The following is a 22,792-nucleotide window of genomic DNA, read 5'->3' as shown; positions in this document are numbered from 1 at the left end:
AAATAAAAAATAATCACATTGTCAAAATTATATATATTTATTTGCATTGTGCACAGAGAAATAAGTATTTGATCCCCTACCAACCATTAAGAGTTCAGCCTCCTCCAGACCAGTTACACGCTCCAAATCAACTTGGTGCCTGCATTAAAGACAGCTGTCTTAAATGGTCACCTGTATAAAAGACTCCTGTCCACAGACTCAATTAATCAGTCTGACTCTAACCTCTACAACATGGGCAAGACCAAAGAGCTTTCTAAGGATGTCAAGGACAAGATCATAGACTTCACAAACAGAAAAAATGGGACATAGATATCTTCAAAACCACCAAAAAGGCCATACTTACTAGGTAGGTGGGTGGGTGAAAACCCGTTCCCATCAGGACGCAGACAGGTCAAAGAATGCTGCAGAAGGAGTGTGCATTAAATAGTGATAGCCCCTCCCACTAGTCTTGAGGGGAGTGGCGAACTAAGTGCTCAAAGGTGTGCGATAAATGAGTGTCAGTGTAGTGCTAGGGTGTGAGTGGATGGTAAAAAATAAATATGTATGTATGAAAGTGTCAGAACTGTGTAATAATGTAATAAAAATAAATAAATAAATAAATGTGATGAATAGGGGTCAGTGCTGTGAATAGTACATGGGGTGTCAGTACTATGTGTAATACGTGGAGGGATAATGTGCTGGTCGTCAGGCATGGCGTAACTTGCCGAATAACAGCCTATTTGTAACGCCGCTAGTGTTAGCTAAAGCGGGCTGCTCTGACACTTTCATACATACATATTTATTTTTTACCATCCACTCACACCCTAGCACTACACTGACACTCATTTATCGCACACCTTTGAGCACTTAGTTCGCCACTCCCCTCAAGACTAGTGGGAGGGGCTATCACTATTTAATGCACACTCCTTCTGCAGCATTCTTTGACCTGTCTGCGTCCTGATGGGAACGGGTTTTCACCCACCCACCTACCTAGTAAGTATGGCCTTTTTGGTGGTTTTGAAGATATCTATGTCCCATTTTTTCTGTTTGTGTTTTTAAATTAGGAACGTAAAGTTCTGGTTAGGGACTCGCAAGGCACTGGGGACCCTTGACGTTGGGTTGCGAGCTTTGCGTATTTTGGCCAAAATAACAACTAATACCCCATGTTTCATGGATATTTCTTACTACGTATACTACACATTTTTTCAGGACGCAGCCGGGTCTTATGTGCTGGGAGGGCATGATGTGCTGGCGTTTGGTTTGGAATGCAGAGCAGCCCGCTTTAGCTAACACTAGCGGCGTTACAAATAGGCTGTTATTCGGCAAGTTACGCCATGCCTGACGACCAGCACATTATCCCTCCACGTATTACACATAGTACTGACACCCCATGTACTATTCACAGCACTGACCCCTATTCATCACATTTATTTATTTATTTATTTTTATTACATTATTACACAGTTCTGACACTTTCATACATACATATTTATTTTTTACCATCCACTCACACCCTAGCACTACACTGACACTCATTTATCGCACACCTTTGAGCACTTAGTTCGCCACTCCCCTCAAGACTAGTGGGAGGGGCTATCACTATTTAATGCACACTCCTTCTGCAGCATTCTTTGACCTGTCTGCGTCCTGATGGGAACGGGTTTTCACCCACCCACCTACCTAGTAAGTATGGCCTTTTTGGTGGTTTTGAAGATATCTATGTCCCATTTTTTCTGTTTGTGTTTTTAAATTAGGAACGTAAAGTTCTGGTTAGGGACTCGCAAGGCACTGGGGACCCTTGACGTTGGATTGCGAGCTTTGCGTATTTTGGCCAAAATAACAACTAATACCCCATGTTTCATGGATATTTCTTACTACGTATACTACACATTTTTTCAGGACGCAGCCGGGTCTTATGTGCTGGGAGGGCATGATGTGCTGGCGTTTGGTTTGGAATGCAGAGCAGCCCGCTTTAGCTAACACTAGCGGCGTTACAAATAGGCTGTTATTCGGCAAGTTACGCCATGCCTGACGACCAGCACATTATCCCTCCACGTATTACACATAGTACTGACACCCCATGTACTATTCACAGCACTGACCCCTATTCATCACATTTATTTATTTATTTTTATTACATTATTACACAGTTCTGACACTTTCATACATACATATTTATTTTTTACCATCCACTCACACCCTAGCACTACACTGACACTCATTTATCGCACACCTTTGAGCACTTAGTTCGCCACTCCCCTCAAGACTAGTGGGAGGGGCTATCACTATTTAATGCACACTCCTTCTGCAGCATTCTTTGACCTGTCTGCGTCCTGATGGGAACGGGTTTTCACCCACCCACCTACCTAGTAAGTATGGCCTTTTTGGTGGTTTTGAAGATCATAGACTTGTACAAGGCTGGAATGGGCTACAAAACCATAAGTAAGACCCTGGGTGAGAAGGAGACAACGGTTGGTGCAATAGTAAGAAAATGGAAGACATACAAAATGACTGTCAATCGACATCGATCTGGGGCTCCATGCAAAATCTCACCTCGTGGGGTATCCTTGATCCTGAGGAAGGTGAGAGCTCAGCCGAAAACTACACGGGGGGAACTTGTTAATGATCTCAAGGCAGCTGGGACCACAGTCACCAAGAAAACCATTGGTAACACATTACGCCGTAATGGATTAAAATCCTGCAGTGCCCGCAAGTTCCCCCTGCTCAAGAAGGCACATGTACAGGCCCGTCTGAAGTTTGCAAATGAACATATGGATGTTTCGGAGAGTGATTGGGAGAAGGTGCTGTGGTCAGATGAGACTAAAATTGAGCTCTTTGGCATTAACTCAACTCGCCGTGTTTGGAGGTAGAGAAATGCTGCCTATGACCCAAAGAACACCGTCCCCACTGTCAAGCATGGAGGTGGAAACATTATGTTTTGTGGGTGTTTCTCTGCTAAGGGCACAGGACTATTTCACCGCATCAATGGGAGAATGGATGGAGCCATGTACCGTCAAATCCTGAGTGACAACCTCTTTCCCTCCACTAGGAAATTAAAAATGGCTCGTGGCTGGGTCTTCCAGCACGACAATGACCCGAAACATACAGCCAAGGCAACAAAGGGGTAGCTCAAAAAGAAGCACATTAAGGTCATGGAGTGGTCTAGCCAGTCTCCAGACCTTAATCCCATTGAAAACTTATGGAGGGAGCTGAAGATCCGAGTTGCCAAGCGACAGCCTCGAAATCTTAATGATTTACAGATGATCTGCAAAGAGGAGTGGGCCAAAATTCCATCTAACATGTGTGCAAACCTCATCATCAACTACAAAAAAAGTCTGACCGCTGTCCTTGCCAACAAGGGTTTTGCCACCAAGTATTAAGTCTTGTTTGCCAAAGGGATCAAATACTTATTTCTCTGTGCAAAATGCAAATAAATATATATAATTTTGACAATGTGATTTTCAGTTTTTTTTTAAATATAATCTATCTCTCACTGGTAAAATTAACCTATCCTAAAAATTCTAGACTGTTCATGTCTTTGACAGTGGGCAAACTTACAAAATCAGCAAGGGATCAAATACTTATTTCCTTCACTGTGTATATATATATATATATATATATATATATATATATATATATATATATATATATATCTTTTTGCGTGTTAGAAGCTGGAAATAATTGTAATGATCTGGCCCACTTTGACAAGGTCCAAAATGAACAAGACTAATTGATGCGCAAAGGAAGCGAATACTAGCTGTTTGGTTTGATGCCAGAAGAGTTACTGTAGCACAAATTGCTGGCTATGATAGAATGGTTTCAGAACACACAGTGCATCATACCTTGCTGTGTATGGGGCTTCGTAGCCGCAGACTGGTCGGAGACGCTCATCTGACCCCTGTTCATCGCCAAAAGCACCTACAATGGGCATGTGAGCATCAGATCTAGACCATGGAGCAAAGGAAGAAGGTGGCCTAGTCTGATGAATCATGATGTCTTTGACATCATGTGGACAGCCAGATGCATGTGGAATGCTCACCGGGGAAATAGTTGGCACCAGGATGCACTATGGGAAGAAGGCAAGCCGGTGGAGGCAGTGTAATGCTCTGGGTAATTATCTGCTGGGAAACTTGGGTCCTGGCAATCATGTGGATACTACTTTGACATTTACCACCTACTCTAACATTTTTGCAGACTAAGTACACACAACTGTTCAGTAATGGTTTGAGGAACATGACAAAAAGATCAAGTTGTTGACTGGGTCTCCATCTGTGGGATGTGCTGGAAAACTAAGTCTGATCCATGGAGACCTGTCAGTGAGTACGCAGCTCGTTCTACTTATTTAAAGTATCATATGAAGAAATCGAGAAAATATAACCTTTAATAGGTACTTTAAAAATATTGTAGACACAAAATCAATTAATTTTAGCCCTCAGCGAGTTGTAAAAACAACAACTATAAGGTATAATGCCATATACCAAGGATGCAACAACACATAACACCAGTACAGCAATAGGGCAAACGGTGGGTGAAAAGAGGAATATGTAACCCAGGAGATATACAAATTCAACTCTAAATTCTATCTATACATTATTATGTGTGTACTACTACTGTGCAGGGCACCATAGGTTGCATTATTACCGTCAGGGGCACTATAGATGGAAAGTTTGTGCAGAAGTGGGAAATATTTAGGGAGTGTGCTAGAAAAGCAAGAAGCCAAAGATGTCTGTGTCATATTCTGCAGAGACAAGTCATGGCCAGGAGAAATCATCATGGCGGTCTTGGCCGGATGTAGAAGAAAAGTGAAAGTGAATGACTCCAATAAGAGAAGACATCACCTTTGAGTCACGGGATGTAACCGTATGGTATTCACTTATATGGTCTGCAAAGACCTGTGGAGAAGTAGTATCTACCACTATGTGGTCACTGTATGGTGGTAACATAGGTCTTTGTATAATATGTTTTATTTAGTAACTGTTTGTTGGTATTTTTCAGACACAATGTAGTGGTAATATGTGATCATGGTGTGGCAGTATTATTTGGTAACAGTATAGTGCTTGTATTTAGTCACAATGTAGGGTAATATGTGGTGATTGTGTAACAGTATTATTCAGTAAAAGTATGGTGGTATTATTCAGTCACTATGTGGTGGTAATATGTGGTCATGGTGTTGCTGTACTTTTTGGCCCTTGTATAGTGTTATTATTGGTAATGTTGATCTTGGTATACTGGGTTTTGTTTAGTAAAAGTTTGATAATAATATGTATGGTGATAATATTTACTCCGTGTACAGTTGTATTATTTGGTAACTATATTAAGCAAATTATGTGAGGGCCCCACAGAGTTGATAACGTTCATCCAGGGATAGTGTACTGCTGAGGAACTTAATCCAAACCTGTTATGTGTTATCAATGTAATTTTTTTTACATTTTTAATTTTTTTGGGAATGGGAGAAAAAAATATCTTCCATGAAAACAAAAGGATCGAGCATGTTGAAATCCAACCAGTACGACCTTTCATACTGTCGACATCTGACATCAGAGAAGAGTCGAGACACCCCCGGATCTATTAGATGATCGATCGGTCATGCCGAAATCAGCGGATTCAGTGGACATTCAACAAATGAATATATATATATATATATATATATATATATATATATATATATATATATATATATATATACATAAATTAATTTCTGTTGTCTACATAGCTACGTAGTTTGTACGGTTGAAAAAAGACACATGTCCATCAAGTTCAACCAAGGGATGGGAAAAGGGAAGGTAAAAATTTCTACACATAGGAGCTAATATTTTTTTGTTCTAGGAGATTATCTAAGCCTTTATTAAAGCCATCTACTATTCCTGCTGTGACCAGCTCCTGCTGGTGTCTGATGTCTGTTCTTTATGCACAGCCAAACACAGGACCAATCTGCACCAAATTTGGCACATATATAAATCACGCGCTTCTGAAGGTTTCAGCTCTCTAGGACTTACCGTTCTCGACATATTCACAAAAGCAAATATGACACCACTGGCTTCCACATCAAGGACCTTCCTCCATATCACATGATCCGTATTAGCCAATAGAAGCTCGCAGGTCCTTTATTCATAGCCACACTCACATACACACTATTTTAGACCAGGTTTCCTTAACAACCAAGCCGTTTTTCTTTACTCGACACGTTACTCGCGGCAAAAGAACTGTACTTATACTGGATTCTGAGCATTCTCATGAATTTAAACCCTTTCATACCAGTCATGCCTGCAAAAAGGAACCCTGCACTTGGACGAAAGACTCCTGTGGCAAAGCGCATGGCTGCTGCCCGAGCTGCTGAAACCTCTCAACAGAACCAAGTCCGTGAATTTCAGCATTCTCATAAATTGAACCCCTTTCACACCAGTCATGCCTCCAAAATGGAACCCTGCACTTGGACTTTATTGGATATGTCGGCTTCATATCGGTAGGAAATGAAGTTTTTAACCACAAACACAAACAACAAACAAATAGACCAATCTGAAGCCGGGGAACTCTGCTATTCTATATTATAAAAGTGAATGTCTCTTTGTCTCTCCTCTATAGGGATCCAAACGCCTGATCCATTTGACCCCAAATTTGGCACATAGGTACAACGGGTGTCCGGGAAGGTTTTCGTAAATGTCCAAACTTTGCCGTTGTTCTCTGTTATCAGCCATCATAGCAAACATCTATTTGTCATCCTCTATAGGCATCCAAACACCTGAAATATTTGACCCCAAATTTCGTAAAGGTCCTGACCTTGCTATTGTTCTCTGTTATCAGCCATTATCACATGATCACGATCCAATTCTATAAAAGCAAATACAGACATTCGCTTTTATAGTAAAGATGTTTTTATCTGGCAGTAGCATGTAAAGTGCACTTTACAAGATAATGCTGGATGGGAAGGTACAGGGGAGCGGTCACCCATAGCTACCAATCAGATAACTGATGGTCACTAGGAAAGCTGCATTACTAGCTGCAGAGACTCCTCTTGCCCAACTGCAAGCTGATCAAATGCGTCATACTGCTGCTCGAGCTGCTGACACTCCTCAGCAAACTCAGCCTCGGCTTTCTCAGCAACAGATCAGACAGGCGGCTCTCAGAAGCACAGAGACTCCTTCCTGAACCCAGGCCAGAAAGCAAGCTGATAGAGCATATCATGTTGTTCAGCATACTAATGAGTGGGCTTTCATGCGTGATGCGGTTTTCGATTGTGATCCAACCATAGTCTATGGCCAACTGGTAATAAAACAGCCAATGTTGTTAATCAACAGGCTCTGTCATAATCTTATGACTCCATTTCCTACCAGTTTAGCTGTTAGGTATTTAGGAAGTTAAAATTGAAATAAACAGTGTGTAACTGCCGAGGTATATAGGGCTACTAGCGATTTCCCCATAAACCAAGAAAATACAAGGACATGGATTGGCCTCCTGGGAACAAATCCAATGAACACACAAACAGACAGACCAACATGTTATACCCAGGCAGCGCCAGGTACTTATTCTAGTATATATATTCACTAAAAATTGGAATACAAAGGCAAATATGGCACCACTGGCTTCCACATCAATGGTCCTCCTCCATATCACATCATGTAGGTGGGTTGCTGCGGTGATGGGCAATAAATACGACACTGCGGTTGGTTTAACGGTTGTTTACTGTGTAAATTCAGAAACGGATCTCCTCCTCCTGGTTACAACATTTAACTTCGGGTGACAATTGTCCTCTGCAATGAACGGCAGAACACGGCCAGGAGGACGAAAGACTCCTGCAGCAAAGCGCATGGCTGCTGCCCGAGCTGCTGAAACCTCTCAACAGACCCAAGCCCGTCTACAGGCTAACAGGATACGTCACAGCAAACAGCGAGCTGCTGAAAATACCCAGCAGACTTGGGCACAACTGTCGTCTCAGCGAGACAGACGAACAGCAGAGACTCTTACACCCATGTGAAGCCGGGTAACTCTGCTAGTGTATTATAAATCTGATTTGGTTTTTAGATTTTTTTTCTGGGGGGAGCAAAAAATATCTTCTATAAGAACAAAAGGATTTGGCATGGGAGTGTGGCTATGTCTGTTTAGGTGGGATGTGTGGCTATGTCTGTATGTATGGGGGTTGTGACTATGTCTCTATAGATGGGTTTGTGCCTATATTTGTATATGTGTGGTGTGCGTAGGGTAAATCATCGGACCAGCCAGGGGACTCCCAAACCTACTGGAGAGAATATACATAAGGGAGGTGGTCCACAGGGCTAAACATAGCAGATCACCAGTTGATAAGCCCTTATTGGCCTCCTTACCATGGCCTGTTTGGTAGCCCACGTTTCTTCCCTGCTCAGAGAAGAGAACCTAGCAACATTTACTATGGCTGTGAGCAGCCACTGGCCCCCACCCCCATGAAAAGAGGTTGTCGGACATCTTAACTTACTACAGGCACAAAGCATGACACACTGAAGCCAAGTACAATTTGCGGTGACGTCCTGCGAAATCCGCTTGAGCGGAGAACCAGAGGTGGATACTCGCTAGTGGTGTTTCTGATACACTCCTTGACAAACAATGTATAATTCCATGTTCTAAGTGTAAAATGCTAATCTGTGTTAAGCCACACCCCTTTTTAACCCTGGCCGGTATTTTTTGGTGAAAAATCTGGCAACCCTAACTAGGACCTTCAATTACCAGGGCCGGACAAGTAACTATCGGTGAATTTTGCTATCCAGTTGATTCCTTCCCTGGGTATCACAGGGACCAGACCATTACATATTCCATCTGTATTAGTTCCTTATGATTTTCATGATTTCTGCTTGCTGTCATTAATGACCATCAATACACCTTTTCACGGCAGTTATTAAGGGAATTTATGCCACCGTGGCGCTGTGACATAAGCCTGGCATTGGTGTCCCGTGCTGGCTAGAGCGGCTGTCGGGCTGTTTAATATCCACTGTGGCGTCTAAGTGGCTTCAAAAATAGGGCGCTCCCTCTGTCACCCCATCAGAACACCCGCTACGCGACTGTATTGTGTCGATGGTTTCCATGGCAGATGGGGGCCTAACAAGAGTACCCAGGTCTTCCAGCAGTGTATGCCTATTAGGCCCCGCTAGAGACAGGGCATAATAGAATGTCTGTTAGTTTTAGTAATGCAGTGTATTACAATAGCCTTTGATCGCAGAGTGAACTCCCAAAGTAAGACTAAAAAAACGTCCCCTTACAGAACGCTTTATTATGGGGGAAAAAAAAAAATCTCCACAAACAGAATGTAACTGTTTTTTCGTAACTCGTATGTACCCCAAAATGGTACCAATAAAACCTACAAGTCGTACCGCAAAAAATAAGCCCTTATGTAGGCTCTTTCTTGGTCATGTGATGGACATACAGGTACAGCACTGGCTACCGTTAGGCTCTATTCACACTGTGTTTGCAGTGTAAGTTTGGCGTATGAAATTGGAAAGCTCCCGATACATACGCAAAACATATCCACAGAGCCCCATTAGCCAGACATATGCCAAAAGAGTGTCCTTTTGTCATATGTCAGGGAGGTATGTGTCGGCATACCTTTTGTTTTTATGTATGAACTAGTGTAGTCAACTATGTTATTTAATATAGAGGCATTAAGTGAAAAAAATACACTGCATAGTATACTCGTTTTTTTGTTTTTTTTTTACAATGGGTGTCACCTGTAGGTTCATCACATGACCATCACACATTTTTTTCCACTGAGAGTAAAGAATTCGATTTTCTATTGATTGACAGGAAGCAGAGATCTTGAAAACTGTGAGTAATTGCTAGAAAGTATATTGGAAAACTGTACAACTTTTCATTAAACATTTAAAGATAGATCTGCACCGTGTGATAGAAGTTATAATACGACGAGACAATAGCCATTTAGGGAAACTTCAACGTATAATCAGATATTCCACAGCTTATATCAATGCTATCCCCATCATCCGTCACACATATGCATACATATTTTCCACAATTCTAGTAACTTTTGTATTGTTCAGTCGAGCTTTTTATTTGTGGGGGAAATGGAAAAAACTGCATTTCTGCTGTTTTTCGCTTTTTAATCTTCATTTTTACGGCATTTCCTGTGTGGCATAAATGGCATGTTAACCTTATTCTGCGGGTCAGTACAATTATGGCGATACCAAATTTATAGTTTTTTATGTTTTACTACTTTTGCACAATAAAAACAATTTACAAAATTTTTTTTTTTGTGTGGCTGCATTCTGAGAGCCATAACTTCAACTTTTTTATTTTTGTGTGGATTTATTTATTGCTGGATGAGATGATGTTGTTGTTGTTGTTGTTACCATTTTGGGGTAACTATTTCACTTTTTGTTCTATATTTTTCAGACGCCGGACAAACAAAAAACAGCAATTTCTGAATAATTTTTTTGTTGTTTTTATGGTGTTCATCATGCGGTTAAAATAACATAAGCATTTTATAGTTCAGCAATACCAATAATGTGTAGATTTTTTTATGTTTGTTTTTTACAGAATAAAGCCATGTGTCAGCGACAAAAACACAGTTTTTGTCATATTTATATGTTTTTGACCATTTTATTAAACTTTTTTATGGGACTTGAGCATGAAATCTCTTGAATTCTTCTTTATTGCAATGTATTATGCCTGTCAGTGTTAGGGCATGACCACACATGGCGGAATTCCTCCGCAACTGTCCGCATCAATGCCGCACAGAATCTGCGTTGCAGATTCTGCAGCGGATCTGCACAAAATGTGCAGAAAATTGATGCGGACTGGCCGCTGCGGACTGCAGGAAAAGTGCTTCTCTTCTCCCTATTCAGTGCAGGATAGAGAGAAGGGACAGCACTTTCCCTAGTGAAAGTCAAAGAAATTCATACTTACCGCCCGTTGTCTTGGTGACGCGTCCCTCTTTCGGCATCCGGCCGGACCTCCCTGGATGACGCTCCAGTCCATGTGACCGCTGCAGCCTGTGCTTGGCCTGTGATTGGCTGCAGCCGTCACTTACACTGAAACGTCATCCTGGGAGGCCGGACTGGAGACAGACGCAGGGAGTTCTCGGTAAGTATGAACTTATATTTTTTTTTACAGATACATGTATATTGAGATCGGTAGTCACTGTCCCGGGTGCAGAAACAGTTACTGCCGATCGCGTAACTCTTTCAGCACCCTGGACAGTGACTATTTACAGACGTCTCCTAGCAACGCTCCCGTCATTACGGGAGCCCCATTGACTTCCTCAGTCTGGCTGTAGACCTAGAAATACATAGGTCCAGCCAGAATGAAGAAATGTCATGGTAGTAAAAACAATACGCTCCGCAGCACACATAAGATCTGCGGACTTCATTGCGGAATTTTGACTCTCCATTGAAGTCAATGGAGAAATTCCGCCATGAGTCCGCAACCAGTCCGCCACTGCTCCGCAACAGACAGAGCATGCTGCGGACACCAAATTCCGCTCCGCAGCCTATGCTCCGCAGCGGAATTGTACGCATCGTGTAAACGAACACTGCTAAATTAAAGTGAAAGTCAATGGAGAAACGGCTCCGCTGCGGATTAACGCTGCGGAGTGTCCGCAGCGGAATTTAAGTGAAATTCCGCCATGTGTGAACCCGCCCTAAGGAGTTTTCCACTTAACGGAATTGCTGCAGAAAATTTCTGCAGCATTTCTGTTACAACTAACAGACATTCCACTGCGGGAAAATTGCACCGTTTCCTGTGCTTTTTACTGCAGATAATGGTGCGGATTTTGCTGCGTTCTTCTCAATGTTGGGAGATGGTGACATCTCCTCTGAAAAACGCAGCAATTCTGTTCACTTACTGCAGCATGAATTGACACGCTGCGGTACAAAAAATACACACCGCAAATGAATTTCTGTTCAGACGTTTTACGCTGCAGGTGGATGAGATTTGTTTAATCTCACCCACTTTGCTGCTACTGTATTCTGCTGCGTATTTTTTGTCCGCAATTCCGCTGACAAGCATCCTAGGGGTCTAATAGTTGTACTAAGATGGCAGACCTGGGGGCCATTGTTAGGCTGCTGCCATAGTAATTCTTCCACACCCCACAATCTATGGACTGATAGGGGGAGCTTAGATGCAGCAGTTGCTACTGGCCACGGCATCTAAGGAGTTAAACGGCCGTGATCAAACATTGCAGCAATGGCCAGGATCGGCTGTTGCAGCAAAAGGTCAGCTGTATGTTACAGTTGAGACATGCGCCATCGCTGCGCAATACATGTACAGCGGAATGCAGTAATGACTCGCCCACTATGCCATACTTGTATTACTAATATTGGGAAGGGGTTAAATATGACATGTGGTTTACAAATGGTTGGCAAGATCCACCGTTCCTGCTTTTTTATGAAACAGAAAAGGATCAAAAGAAAATAATAAAGGAAAAAACGTGGAGAAATATGTTCTTTTTTTTTTACTTATCTTGCCTTTATGATCCCCTTTTGACTGGAGGTGGGTTCGGTTTTATGGGGTTTCCGGTGTTTCCTGAGAGACGACATTATTAGTCAATGGGATCTGCAGGATGTCTTGGGATCCGTTTGATAACATTTCCATCACAGCTGGCTGTGTGTGAGCAGAGCCTAAATCCACTGAAAACAAATCTGCATAGATAAACCAGCATTATGGGTAAAAATTCCCTTATAAATATATATCATATAACAACTGTTCTTGTTTCAGTGATGCCACCTCTCATGGATTCCAAGAAGATGAAAAGACTTCTGCTTACAGCAATGTCCTAATAAAAAGTGCATCATCTCTAAAAGTGAAGTAGAAGAATATCCAGTGGTGAGGCATGTAAACTGCTTTATCCACATGATCTACCGATGTGTCCTTATCTCTAAACCCAACATATCCCAAGATGTTAAACTTAGGCTCTCTTCACGTCTGCATTCGGGGTTTTTCTTGTTCTGTTCCATCATAAAAGCAGAACAACCAATAACTGGGGCTACATTGATTTTAATGGTTTCCGCCAGTTTTCCATCATGTTGTCCGTCACTTTGGACAAAATGGCGCAGCATGATGCATTATTTTGGCTGTCAATAACTATGGAATCTGCAACTAAGGCCCCTAACGGATCCTCCGACGCAGATGTAAACAGAGCAAAACGTGCAAAAAAAAGGAGAGCTGCAACGCATGTCTCCAACAAATGCCATATATGTGCCATCTTTTGCCCATAGACTCCCATGTTAAAAAAGTTTACATTTAAGGTATACATTTCTTTAATGGATGGCTGTGATGGATTCAATCTGTCGACCATTTGTCACCCATAGGCTCCGATGTTAAAAAAAACCATATACAATAATGTACAGTATAGCTCTTTTACTGAATGGTGCGAAGTTGTATTGAATTGGTTTAATGACAAATTGCATAGCTTAACGCAATTAAAGAAAACCTAAGGGTGGACACATCTGTATGACCATTGGTGTGATTATAAACTTGTATGGCATATTGTATAAAATAACATGCAATTTAGACTTTAAGTACGGAATTTTGTCATTTCTGTGAATACAGTAAAAGTTAAGAAAATATCTGTGCCATTTTTGTTGACAACAAACTGGTGCCAAAATAATATCTTTGTAATTGAGCACTATTTTATTTATCATAATTACAGTATAATGAATGTATTTGTTTAAATGATTACAAATACAATCTTTATGGATATATATACTGGCTTTACATGTTGATATATAAGTAATGGTATTAGAATATCAATGTCACGTGACACAACTCGTGATGTTCCTATGAAGTCACAATATCAATGTCATGTTGATGATGTCACAGTGTAGCAGACAGTTCTAAATCCCACGTTATAGATAATCCCACTGAGGGTGATTGAAGACGTTATAGAGTGAGGATTGTGATTTGCTGTCATTGTGAAAATGGCTAAAAAAAAGCGTTTTGAACGCATAATTGTTCTGTCCGATTCAGAGGACGCTAGTAGTGACGAGGATTTACATCAGGTGAGCCGCCACTTCCCTAAAATTCCACTATTTTGGACTGGGCCAAGTGCCCCATGTCTTTCTGCTGCTAGCTTGTATATGAAATGCATTTGCCAACCATCCATGAATACATGGACAGTCCATAAAAATAGTAGACCTTGTATACCAGGTTCTTATCAATACATTGTAGGAGATAAGTGGTACTATTCTATTGTCGGGGGAGCTATAACTAGTTGGGAACTACAGTGAGTGCTATGTCTGGGTCCCCTACAGATAATCTATGTACAGGGAGTTCTTCTGCTGGGACCTTCAGCGATCAGCTATAATTTATGGGGGAACCCAGCAGCAAGTGTTTAGTTCCCCTTCAGCGCCACCATAGCTTGCCTTACAACTTCCCAAAATATATTCAAGCCCTGCATGCTAGGCCACCAATACATATTATTTTACAGGGCAGGGGTGCATCTATAAGTGGTGTGAAGTTACTGTCATAGTCACAGAAGAACCCCTGCCACATAAGAAGACACCTGTAGTATAAATGGCACATGATAGGTGGGGGGTCCAGTTACAGATTTTGCATTGAGACTCAGGAACTTCAAGTTACACCTCGGTTACAAGGTTACCAAAAACATAAAAAATGATTATTCCTAACCTGATGTAATGCCGTGCCCTCAGCCATAACTTACTCATATACTTCTAGTACAGGGAGGGAAGATGAAAAGTGACATCCTGTATTAGTGGCTATTAGTTACTATTAGTTACTCATTTCTAGTGATCGTTCTGTATATTATGTACGCTGCTCTGCTGTTTGTCGCGCATACATTGGATTGCTCCTTTTCTTTTTTTAGCCTCGTCCCAGAAAGAAACCAAGACTTCCAAATCAAGAACAGGAAGGTGGTTTCAATACCGGGCTAACACCCCGACAACCAGGTACTGCGCTCCTATTCACTACAGTCTCTGTACACTGATATGTCCCTCTACAAGAATCAAAATATCCAGTTATAAATCCCACTATTCAGTCTTCACGATCACTATTCTGCAGTCTGGGCCCCTGGACCGGGATCTAGTGATTTTCTTGTTAAACTCAAAAGCGGGACTTCACATTTATTACTGAATATCTTTCTGGGAAAGATGAATAACAGGCATTATGATCGCCACTAAAGCTCTAACAGAGGATATCAGCAAACTTTCCCAGCCTGGTTATTCAGTGATATACTCCCCCCCCCCCCCCCACATCACTGTATAACTTAGTCGTTTTGTGATTTTTGCGGAGGAAGGCTAGACGGAGCTCTAACATGCGCTATGTAGTCCTCGATATTTATGAGCTGACGCTTGCCCCACCTACAAGCTGCTGATAGGCAGCTAGTTCTCCCCATGCACAATATGGGGGACAGCTGTCAATCAGCAGCTGGTGGGCGGGGCTAGTAGCTGCCGCTCATGAATATAGCCTACAGGAGAAAAAGTGATTTTGTTTTTATCAAAACTACTGATCCTCGACAAGTAATAGGCCCTGTTCACACTGAGTTTCAATAACCGCACCAAAAAATGTCCAAAAACACCTCCCATTGATTTCCTGCGAACAGGAAAAAAAAGCATCATGACCTATCTTGAGGCATTTTCCGCCTCAAAAAAACAAATTAAAATCAATGGTAGACGGAAAAAAAACGCCACAAATGGATGCGGCGTTTTGTGCAGTTTTTTTTGCTGTGTTTTTGGAAAAAGAGGAAGAAAGAGGTAAAAAACGCCTCCAAAAAAATGCGGCAAAAAATGCGGCAAAAAACCCGTGTGGTGCAAAAAAAACGTAGCTGATTTTTCCAGACAGAATTTTCTGTGTGTGAACTAGGCCATACAGAGTTGGAATCAGGGTCTCTGGCACTACTTTATACTGTCCTCAGATAAGGCAGCATAAACCTGGTGACAGATTCCCTTTGAGGTGCGGCCTACTTGTTGGGGAAGTCTAAGTGTAAAACACTTTACAAGGGACATATTGGAAAATATTATTATTATTATTTCATACTTTACTTTTCACAATGGATGACTCAGAATAAAATGTCTCAGTGACCATCTCGAAATCAAGACCAGATTCTCCTAGTAGACTGAGATGTGCATTAAGCCCTGTTTATTTTCTTTTAATAAGTGCTATTATTCATGGTGAAAAGCTAATATATAAATGTTACCTTTCTTTATCAGATATAAATACACCGCTACCATCATCAAGCAATGACATCTACAGGTAGGATAATAACACATCTTCTCCAATGCTGAACTCAGGTCCCATTAGGAGACATTTCTATTGAGGACAACCAGCGTCCATTATCCAGGCTTCATATAAGATCCTGGTGGTTTGTGGGCTCTGTATTATTTTATATTCCCTGATCTACTGCTATTGACAATTTTATCCATTATGGGTCCTAATATTAGAATTTCCCCCACTCATTATATGTCTATATTTATTTATACAGATCCAACAACGTCATTGTGATTTCTGATGATGAGGATGATGATTTTAGAAGCGAGGAAACACCAATTCGCAAAAGTAAGATGTCATTTGCTGTGTTTTATAGATACAATCTGGATTTATGTTATTGGACATAGTACATTGTTCATTTCTCTGTTATTCTCAGGACTCAGGACTTCTGATACAGAAGCTACTGATGCCTCTAAGCAGTGGGAATCTCCAGTGGTCAGTGACAGCGATGACGATGACTGCGTAATAATTACACCAACAACTGCTGTCACGGGTCAGTGCCCAAAACTTTTCTATGGACGACATCAATTTAAGTACAAATTCAATGACATCAAAGTGTAACCAGACTTGTAAAATATATTTTGATGTGTAGTGAAAGCCAAAGGGTCTATCTGCTGGGAATCCTATTCTCTTATTAGTTTCTTATACTAAATGCAGCCATGTTTATTCATATTCTTGCTTAAAACTTAAAATGGAGTCAGTCACTGAGACACATCCCCTACAATCATGGCCTCTTCAACTTGCCAGAATAGAGAAGAGCTAAAATGACCCAATAAAGTGATGATCCTGGGCCAAAATGCAAATGTCAAATGCCACGAAGCCTACCGGATGGTGATACACCTACACATAGTCTTGCTAGCACTTCTGACGCTAGTATGCGCCATTTACATTGAACACATGCTAGATTTCACACCAAGATCGGCTTAGTGCAACCACAGGCTCGTCTATATTACAGCTTCCTGTTTATAACCACATTTATAGAGGTACTTCCTAGTGGCAGATAACCTTTTATTGAACAACAGCCCCTGTAAGTAGCTACTACCCTACCTGTAGATATTTTTAGCCATGTACGTTTTCTCATACAATATTTGATAACCACAATTAAAATTCCTTTTTAACTCCTTAACACAGAATAATGTACATATCTGGGGAGTGTAGTTGCCGCAAAATGACATACATGTACGTCAATGTGAACACGCAGGAACAGAAGCTGTGTCCATGCGATTACCGCAGGATTACAGCGGGAGTGTGACTGTGACTATGATCCCGGCTGTTTAACCACTTAGAGTCAATAGTGACTGCGGCATCTAGTTGGTTAAACAGAGGGAGGGTTGGCATGGCAGTTGTACCCTAACAAAGGCCTATCTGGCTGTATGCCTATTTTCAATGACAGGTCGTAATGCTTTGTTATACAGAGTATACCGAAGCAGTATAACAGAGATCAGAAGATTGCAGGGTAAAGCCCCCTAGTGGGCCTACAATAGAAAACTGAAATAGAATTTAATAAAGTTAATTAAGAAAAAAAGTGCTCACATAACAAAACAACATATTTTTGAAGTTTAAAGTGGTATTACTTTGCAAAAGTGTTTAAAAATATAAATATATGGTATCGCCGCAGTCATAATGATATTGTAAAATTAAAATATTATTTAAACCGCGCGATGAACAATGAGAAAAAAATAATAAAAAACAATGGTTTAATTGCTTTTTTCCCCATTCCTCATTCTCCAAAAATGTATAAAAATTCATCAATAATTTATATGTAAACCAAAATTAATTCATTAAAAAATATAAACGGTCACTCAAAAAACAAGCCCTCATACAACTTCATCAACGGGAAAAATTAAAAAGTTATTGTTTTTTAAATGATGACAAAAAAACAAGTGTTTTTATTGTGCAAAAACAGTATAATAAAAAAACAACCTATACTGTATATATTTGGTATGTAAACAGGCCTGGTGGTTATGGGGTTAATATAAACTTTCCAATGCCGATTCTATCATACATTTTGGAAAAGATTTTCACTGCTGCATATTTCTATACAGATAAAGACCCTGTTGAATATCTTGAGGACCCCACTTCAGAGGAAAGGTGAGTTATATGAAGATTCATGTTTCCGTAGGGGAGGTGTACTTTGTTGCCAAGCCTCCCCCTGTCAGAATCTATGGCTGCTATATGTCATACCCCTATGGCAGATACAACAGTTACTCATATTGTCCCTCTATTAGGTGATCAAAGTTTGATATATGATCTTTTATTTCTTTCAGGAGACCTAAATGTAACATCCATAACTGTTTTATCGAGGACATAACATCATCCACATCCCCTTACATGACTCATTTCCAGGCGACCAAACAGGAGCTGGTAACACGACTGTACAAGCTATACAACCAGACCGTGTTTAACAACCAGGTATCGTATTGTCAATCTCTGGGTTACACATGCAGACGTACATTTTCTCATTGTGAACTCTCTTCATGATATTTCTTAGAAGTAGAGAAGAGTTATCCCCAGCAACAAGTGATGGGCTCCAAATCAGCTTTAAATGGGGTTGTCTTCTGTTGGGAGCCATTGTTGTGTCAGAATCTAGGCCGACCGGGGGATCTACTGATACTCCGATGGACAAATCCGACCTTTTCTTTAGCATATGGGAGAAATCTGAAACTCCCAGAGAAATTATACCTATACAAATAGAGGGGATAGAAGCTCCATCATGGCTGTAACCAATGTATTATGTGATGCATATTCCACATTAACTATAACAGACTTAATGGTGTATTCCACTTAAATTGATCTTATGACGTATTATTGTCAACAACATTGTTGGGGAGACATGAGTCGATCCTCCAATGATTTCCAAGATTAAGTGCTATAGGACACACTACTGCTAATCTCTGACCTTTTCCACAAATCTCCAGAAGTCTCCAGTAGTTTGGCCAGAGATGTAGCTCCTTCTGTTTGAGAATCACTGGAATCTGTGCAAGAGGCCTACCAGGGATGGACGCAGATTGATGGGATTTAACTGTATTATCTTGAATTTGGGAAGAAAAATGTCTTTAAGGTGATCTACTTTAGCTAAAATGTGGTCACCCGAAAGTCACCGTGTATTAACTTTGATTTTGGGTGGCTGGAAAAAACTCAGATGGGAAGTAAGTCACAACCGAGACATTTAGGCAGCTCGGAGATGTGACTGCATTTAGCTCTGTGCTTGATAGATCTTAATGTTTTTTGTTTTTCCAACTGTTCCTTTAGCTTCCTGATAAATTACAAATAACCTGGAGTAAAAGACTGACTGCAACATCTGCTCAGTGTTGTAATGTACAGGGGGATGTAAATCGATATTCCAAGATTGAGATCTCTGAAAAAGTCTGTGACTCTGCAGGTAAGTTTCATAATATGTAAAAAAAAATTGTTACTAAGCTGCTTTCAGATTTACATTTTTGATAAAAATCCTTAATACCTATTGAAATTATATTCTTTTTTATCTTTAGAGCGCGTTAGAGATGCATTAATACACGAAATGTGTCATGCTGCCTGCTGGCTAATCAATGGAGTGCAAAAAGATGGACATGGCAAATTGTGGAAGTCCTATGCTCAAAGTGTCACCCGTGTCCACCCTGAGCTACCACCGGTGAACATATACCACACCTATGACATCAATTATAAATTCAACTACGTGTGCGAATGGTGTCTTAACCGGTAAGATGATATTTCATTTTCATGTACCTATAAAGACTCACAAATTATAGAATGACTTCAGACTGATACTTTTGGTTTTATGTAAATTTGACCATTTACTACAGAGGTTTTATTATACTTCTTTTCTACACTATAGCAGACTTAGGTGATTTATCAATACATTTTTTGCCAATTTTCGGGAGTAATTGCATTAAGAAATGGTATTTGACATAAATGACATATTTATGAAGCAATGACATACAAAAAGGGAGCGATCCCCATAGCAGATATGAAAATGGGCCCCCAATCATGATGCTGGTTTTGTCATCCATGACAGTAGGGCCTGGTGTTTTTCTCCCTCAATTTTTTTTAGATACTTATGTTTATGTTAGAATATACAGAGGGAAAAAACAAACTATAGGCATACACTGTCTTCACACATATACATTGAGGCATCTTCCATTCTGTTATCAAGCAATCTTTTATGAAATGGCCATATAATATAAGTATAAATCCATGTCCATCTTATAATGTCTGGTATTCCTGACTAATTCCTGTCTGCTAACCACTTTCTGTCTCTATAGGGTGGGACGTTTCACAAGTCTTAAAGACGAGAGAGCACATTGCCGTTTCTGTGGGGGCAGACTGCTCTTAATGAACACCACCGAAAATGAGGACATGCCATCTACAAGTCATCACACTCCATACTCACAGACATTCAGAGAGAACTGCAGTGCAGCCAAAAAAACAGCATCTAAAATAAACCATCAAAAACCAATGCAGAGACTCAATAGTGGATGTTCTATCAAACGGAAGCGATCTGCTCCTTCCGTTATCAAATGTAAGTATCTATGTTCTTCATGATTAAAGTTGTTAAGCAAGATTATACACCAAGGGGTTTTGCAGGAAAGGCTTCCGACAACATATAGTTCCCTCTAAATCCGACATAACCCGAGATATATGAAGCGAGAAGTTAAACAAACATGTAAAAAAAAAAGTATATACCTCAGATGGATGCCTTTTACAGATGCCGTCTATCAGCCGTCCGACACCGTAGACTCATATGTTATAAAAAACATCTACGACACCATCCAGTAACAAAAAATATAGGTTAAAGGTATACTTTTTAACATGGTAGCCTATGGGCAATGGATGGCTGATGGATGGCATCCATCAAAGGTATTTGTCGGCCATCTGTTGCCCATAGCCTCCTATGTTGAAGAAAAGTATACATTTAATGTATACGTTTTTTCTAAGGGATGGCGCGAGATTGTATTGAAATGGTATCATGACAAATTGTATAACTTAATGCATTTAAAGAAAAAGTAAGGGTGGACACATCTATAGGTAACCAAACAGCCCATTCTCCAGGCTGCATCAGTAATAAAAGAAATAAGAAATGAGCAAAGGAAAAACTATAAGTTGCACCATTTATTTTGTTTTGAGTTTTACCAACTGAGATATATTCTATCAAAATTATCATATGCAATGTTTTCAATTATTAAATATACAGTATAAAATATAAATGTTATTTATTACACTAAAGTCATTCTAATTATTAATATTCGCAGAATACCATCAATAATGCGCCTCTTCTTCTGGTGCTAAAAACTCTGCACCAGGCCTGCATCCTATACCAAGGCTTTTCATTTGTGGCTCCATCAAACACCATAGACAGCATGGCTTTATCACCAGTTATGCTGGCAACAACTGTGGACAAATATCTTCATGGACAGTTGTTATGTGAGTCCACATCACGCCTGGAAAATAAAACATGGATGCTACTATAGGCCAATAGCAGTAGAGGAAGAAGAGCATGCCCAGGAGACAAAAAAAAAAAGTTCTATCAATATACGACGCATACCATCAAGGATGTACCTCTTCTTCTGGAACTAGAGATCCTGCACTAGGCCTGCGTCCTATTCCAAGGCTTTTCATTTGTGGCTCCGTCAAACACCATAGACAGCATGGCTTTATCACCAGTTATGCTGGAAACAACTGTGAACAAATATCTTCATGGACGGTTGTTATGTGAGTCCACATCACACCTGGAAAACCAAACATGGATGCCAACTATAGGCCAATAGCAGTAGAGGAAGAAGAGCATGCCCAGGAGACAAAAAGAACAAAACGTTTTCTATCAATATACGACGCATACCACCAAGGCTGCACCTCTTCTTCTGAAACTAGAGATCCTGCACCAGGCCTGCATCCTATACCAAGGCTTTTCATTTGTGGCTCCATCAAACACCATAGACCGCATGGCTTTATCACCAGTTATGCTGGCAACAACTGTGAACAAAGTGAGTCCACATCACGCCTGGAAAACCAAACATGGATGCCAACTATAGGCCAAAAGCAGTAAGGGAAGAAGAGCATGCAATAAATAACTCCTCCAGCAGGAAGCAAACGTCATTTTTCCTTGTCTCCGTGATTGAATCTTTCCTACCCTCCCATCCAAAATGAAATTCTATTAAAAAAAAACTAAAAAAAAACCTCCCTAAACCTTTACCCAATAAATACAAAATTAAAAAAAATCTTCTTTTTTAGAGTCTTCATTTTTATTACCATATAAAACAGGAACCCACAGGCAAATAAATGTATACAGTTCACGGAAGTCCAAGGTAACTTCAAATATTTCCATACAGTATATGAATCTATTGCTGCTAAGCAACATTTATAAACATGAACATGACGTTTTTAGTAATCATGACTTCAAATATTCTTTATAATTTACAGTCAGGGGTACATTTCTCCTTAAAATCATTCCTTATAATACACACACCAGCTGCTGCAGAATCTCTTTACAGAGTAAGGAAGAGTTTCCTTTACATTGATTTAAAAGGACGAGGACATTTCATATCAATCAAAGAAGAATGTCTGGTGCAGCTGAGATGTATGTGATTTTGTTTTGCACTGTATAAGACACATTTCAGCT

At 40.4% G+C, this 22,792-nt stretch overlaps 1 protein-coding gene across 2 annotated transcripts; it reads left to right on the top strand.

Annotated features, from left to right (window-relative positions):
- The first annotated feature begins 13,831 nt into the window (after positions 1-13,831).
- On the top strand, positions 13,832-22,362 carry LOC142761364 (germ cell nuclear acidic protein-like). 2 transcript variants are annotated; one of them, XM_075864549.1, is made up of 11 exons: positions 13,832-13,952; positions 14,777-14,858; positions 16,119-16,161; positions 16,391-16,464; positions 16,553-16,669; positions 18,222-18,267; positions 18,444-18,588; positions 19,429-19,558; positions 19,668-19,875; positions 20,439-20,695; positions 21,426-22,362. In XM_075864549.1, coding segments are annotated over exons 1-11 (1,185 nt in total). In that variant the 5' UTR covers positions 13,832-13,871; the 3' UTR covers positions 21,428-22,362. The 2 variants fall into 2 exon arrangements, with proteins under 2 accessions (XP_075720664.1, XP_075720665.1); XM_075864550.1 differs by lacking the exon at positions 16,553-16,669.
- The last annotated feature ends 430 nt before the right edge of the window (positions 22,363-22,792 follow it).

The sequence above is a fragment of the Rhinoderma darwinii genome, chromosome 4 (genome assembly GCF_050947455.1).
Source record: "Rhinoderma darwinii isolate aRhiDar2 chromosome 4, aRhiDar2.hap1, whole genome shotgun sequence".
NCBI lineage: Eukaryota > Metazoa > Chordata > Amphibia > Anura > Rhinodermatidae > Rhinoderma > Rhinoderma darwinii.
This window is presented reverse-complemented; position numbering and strand designations above follow the sequence as displayed.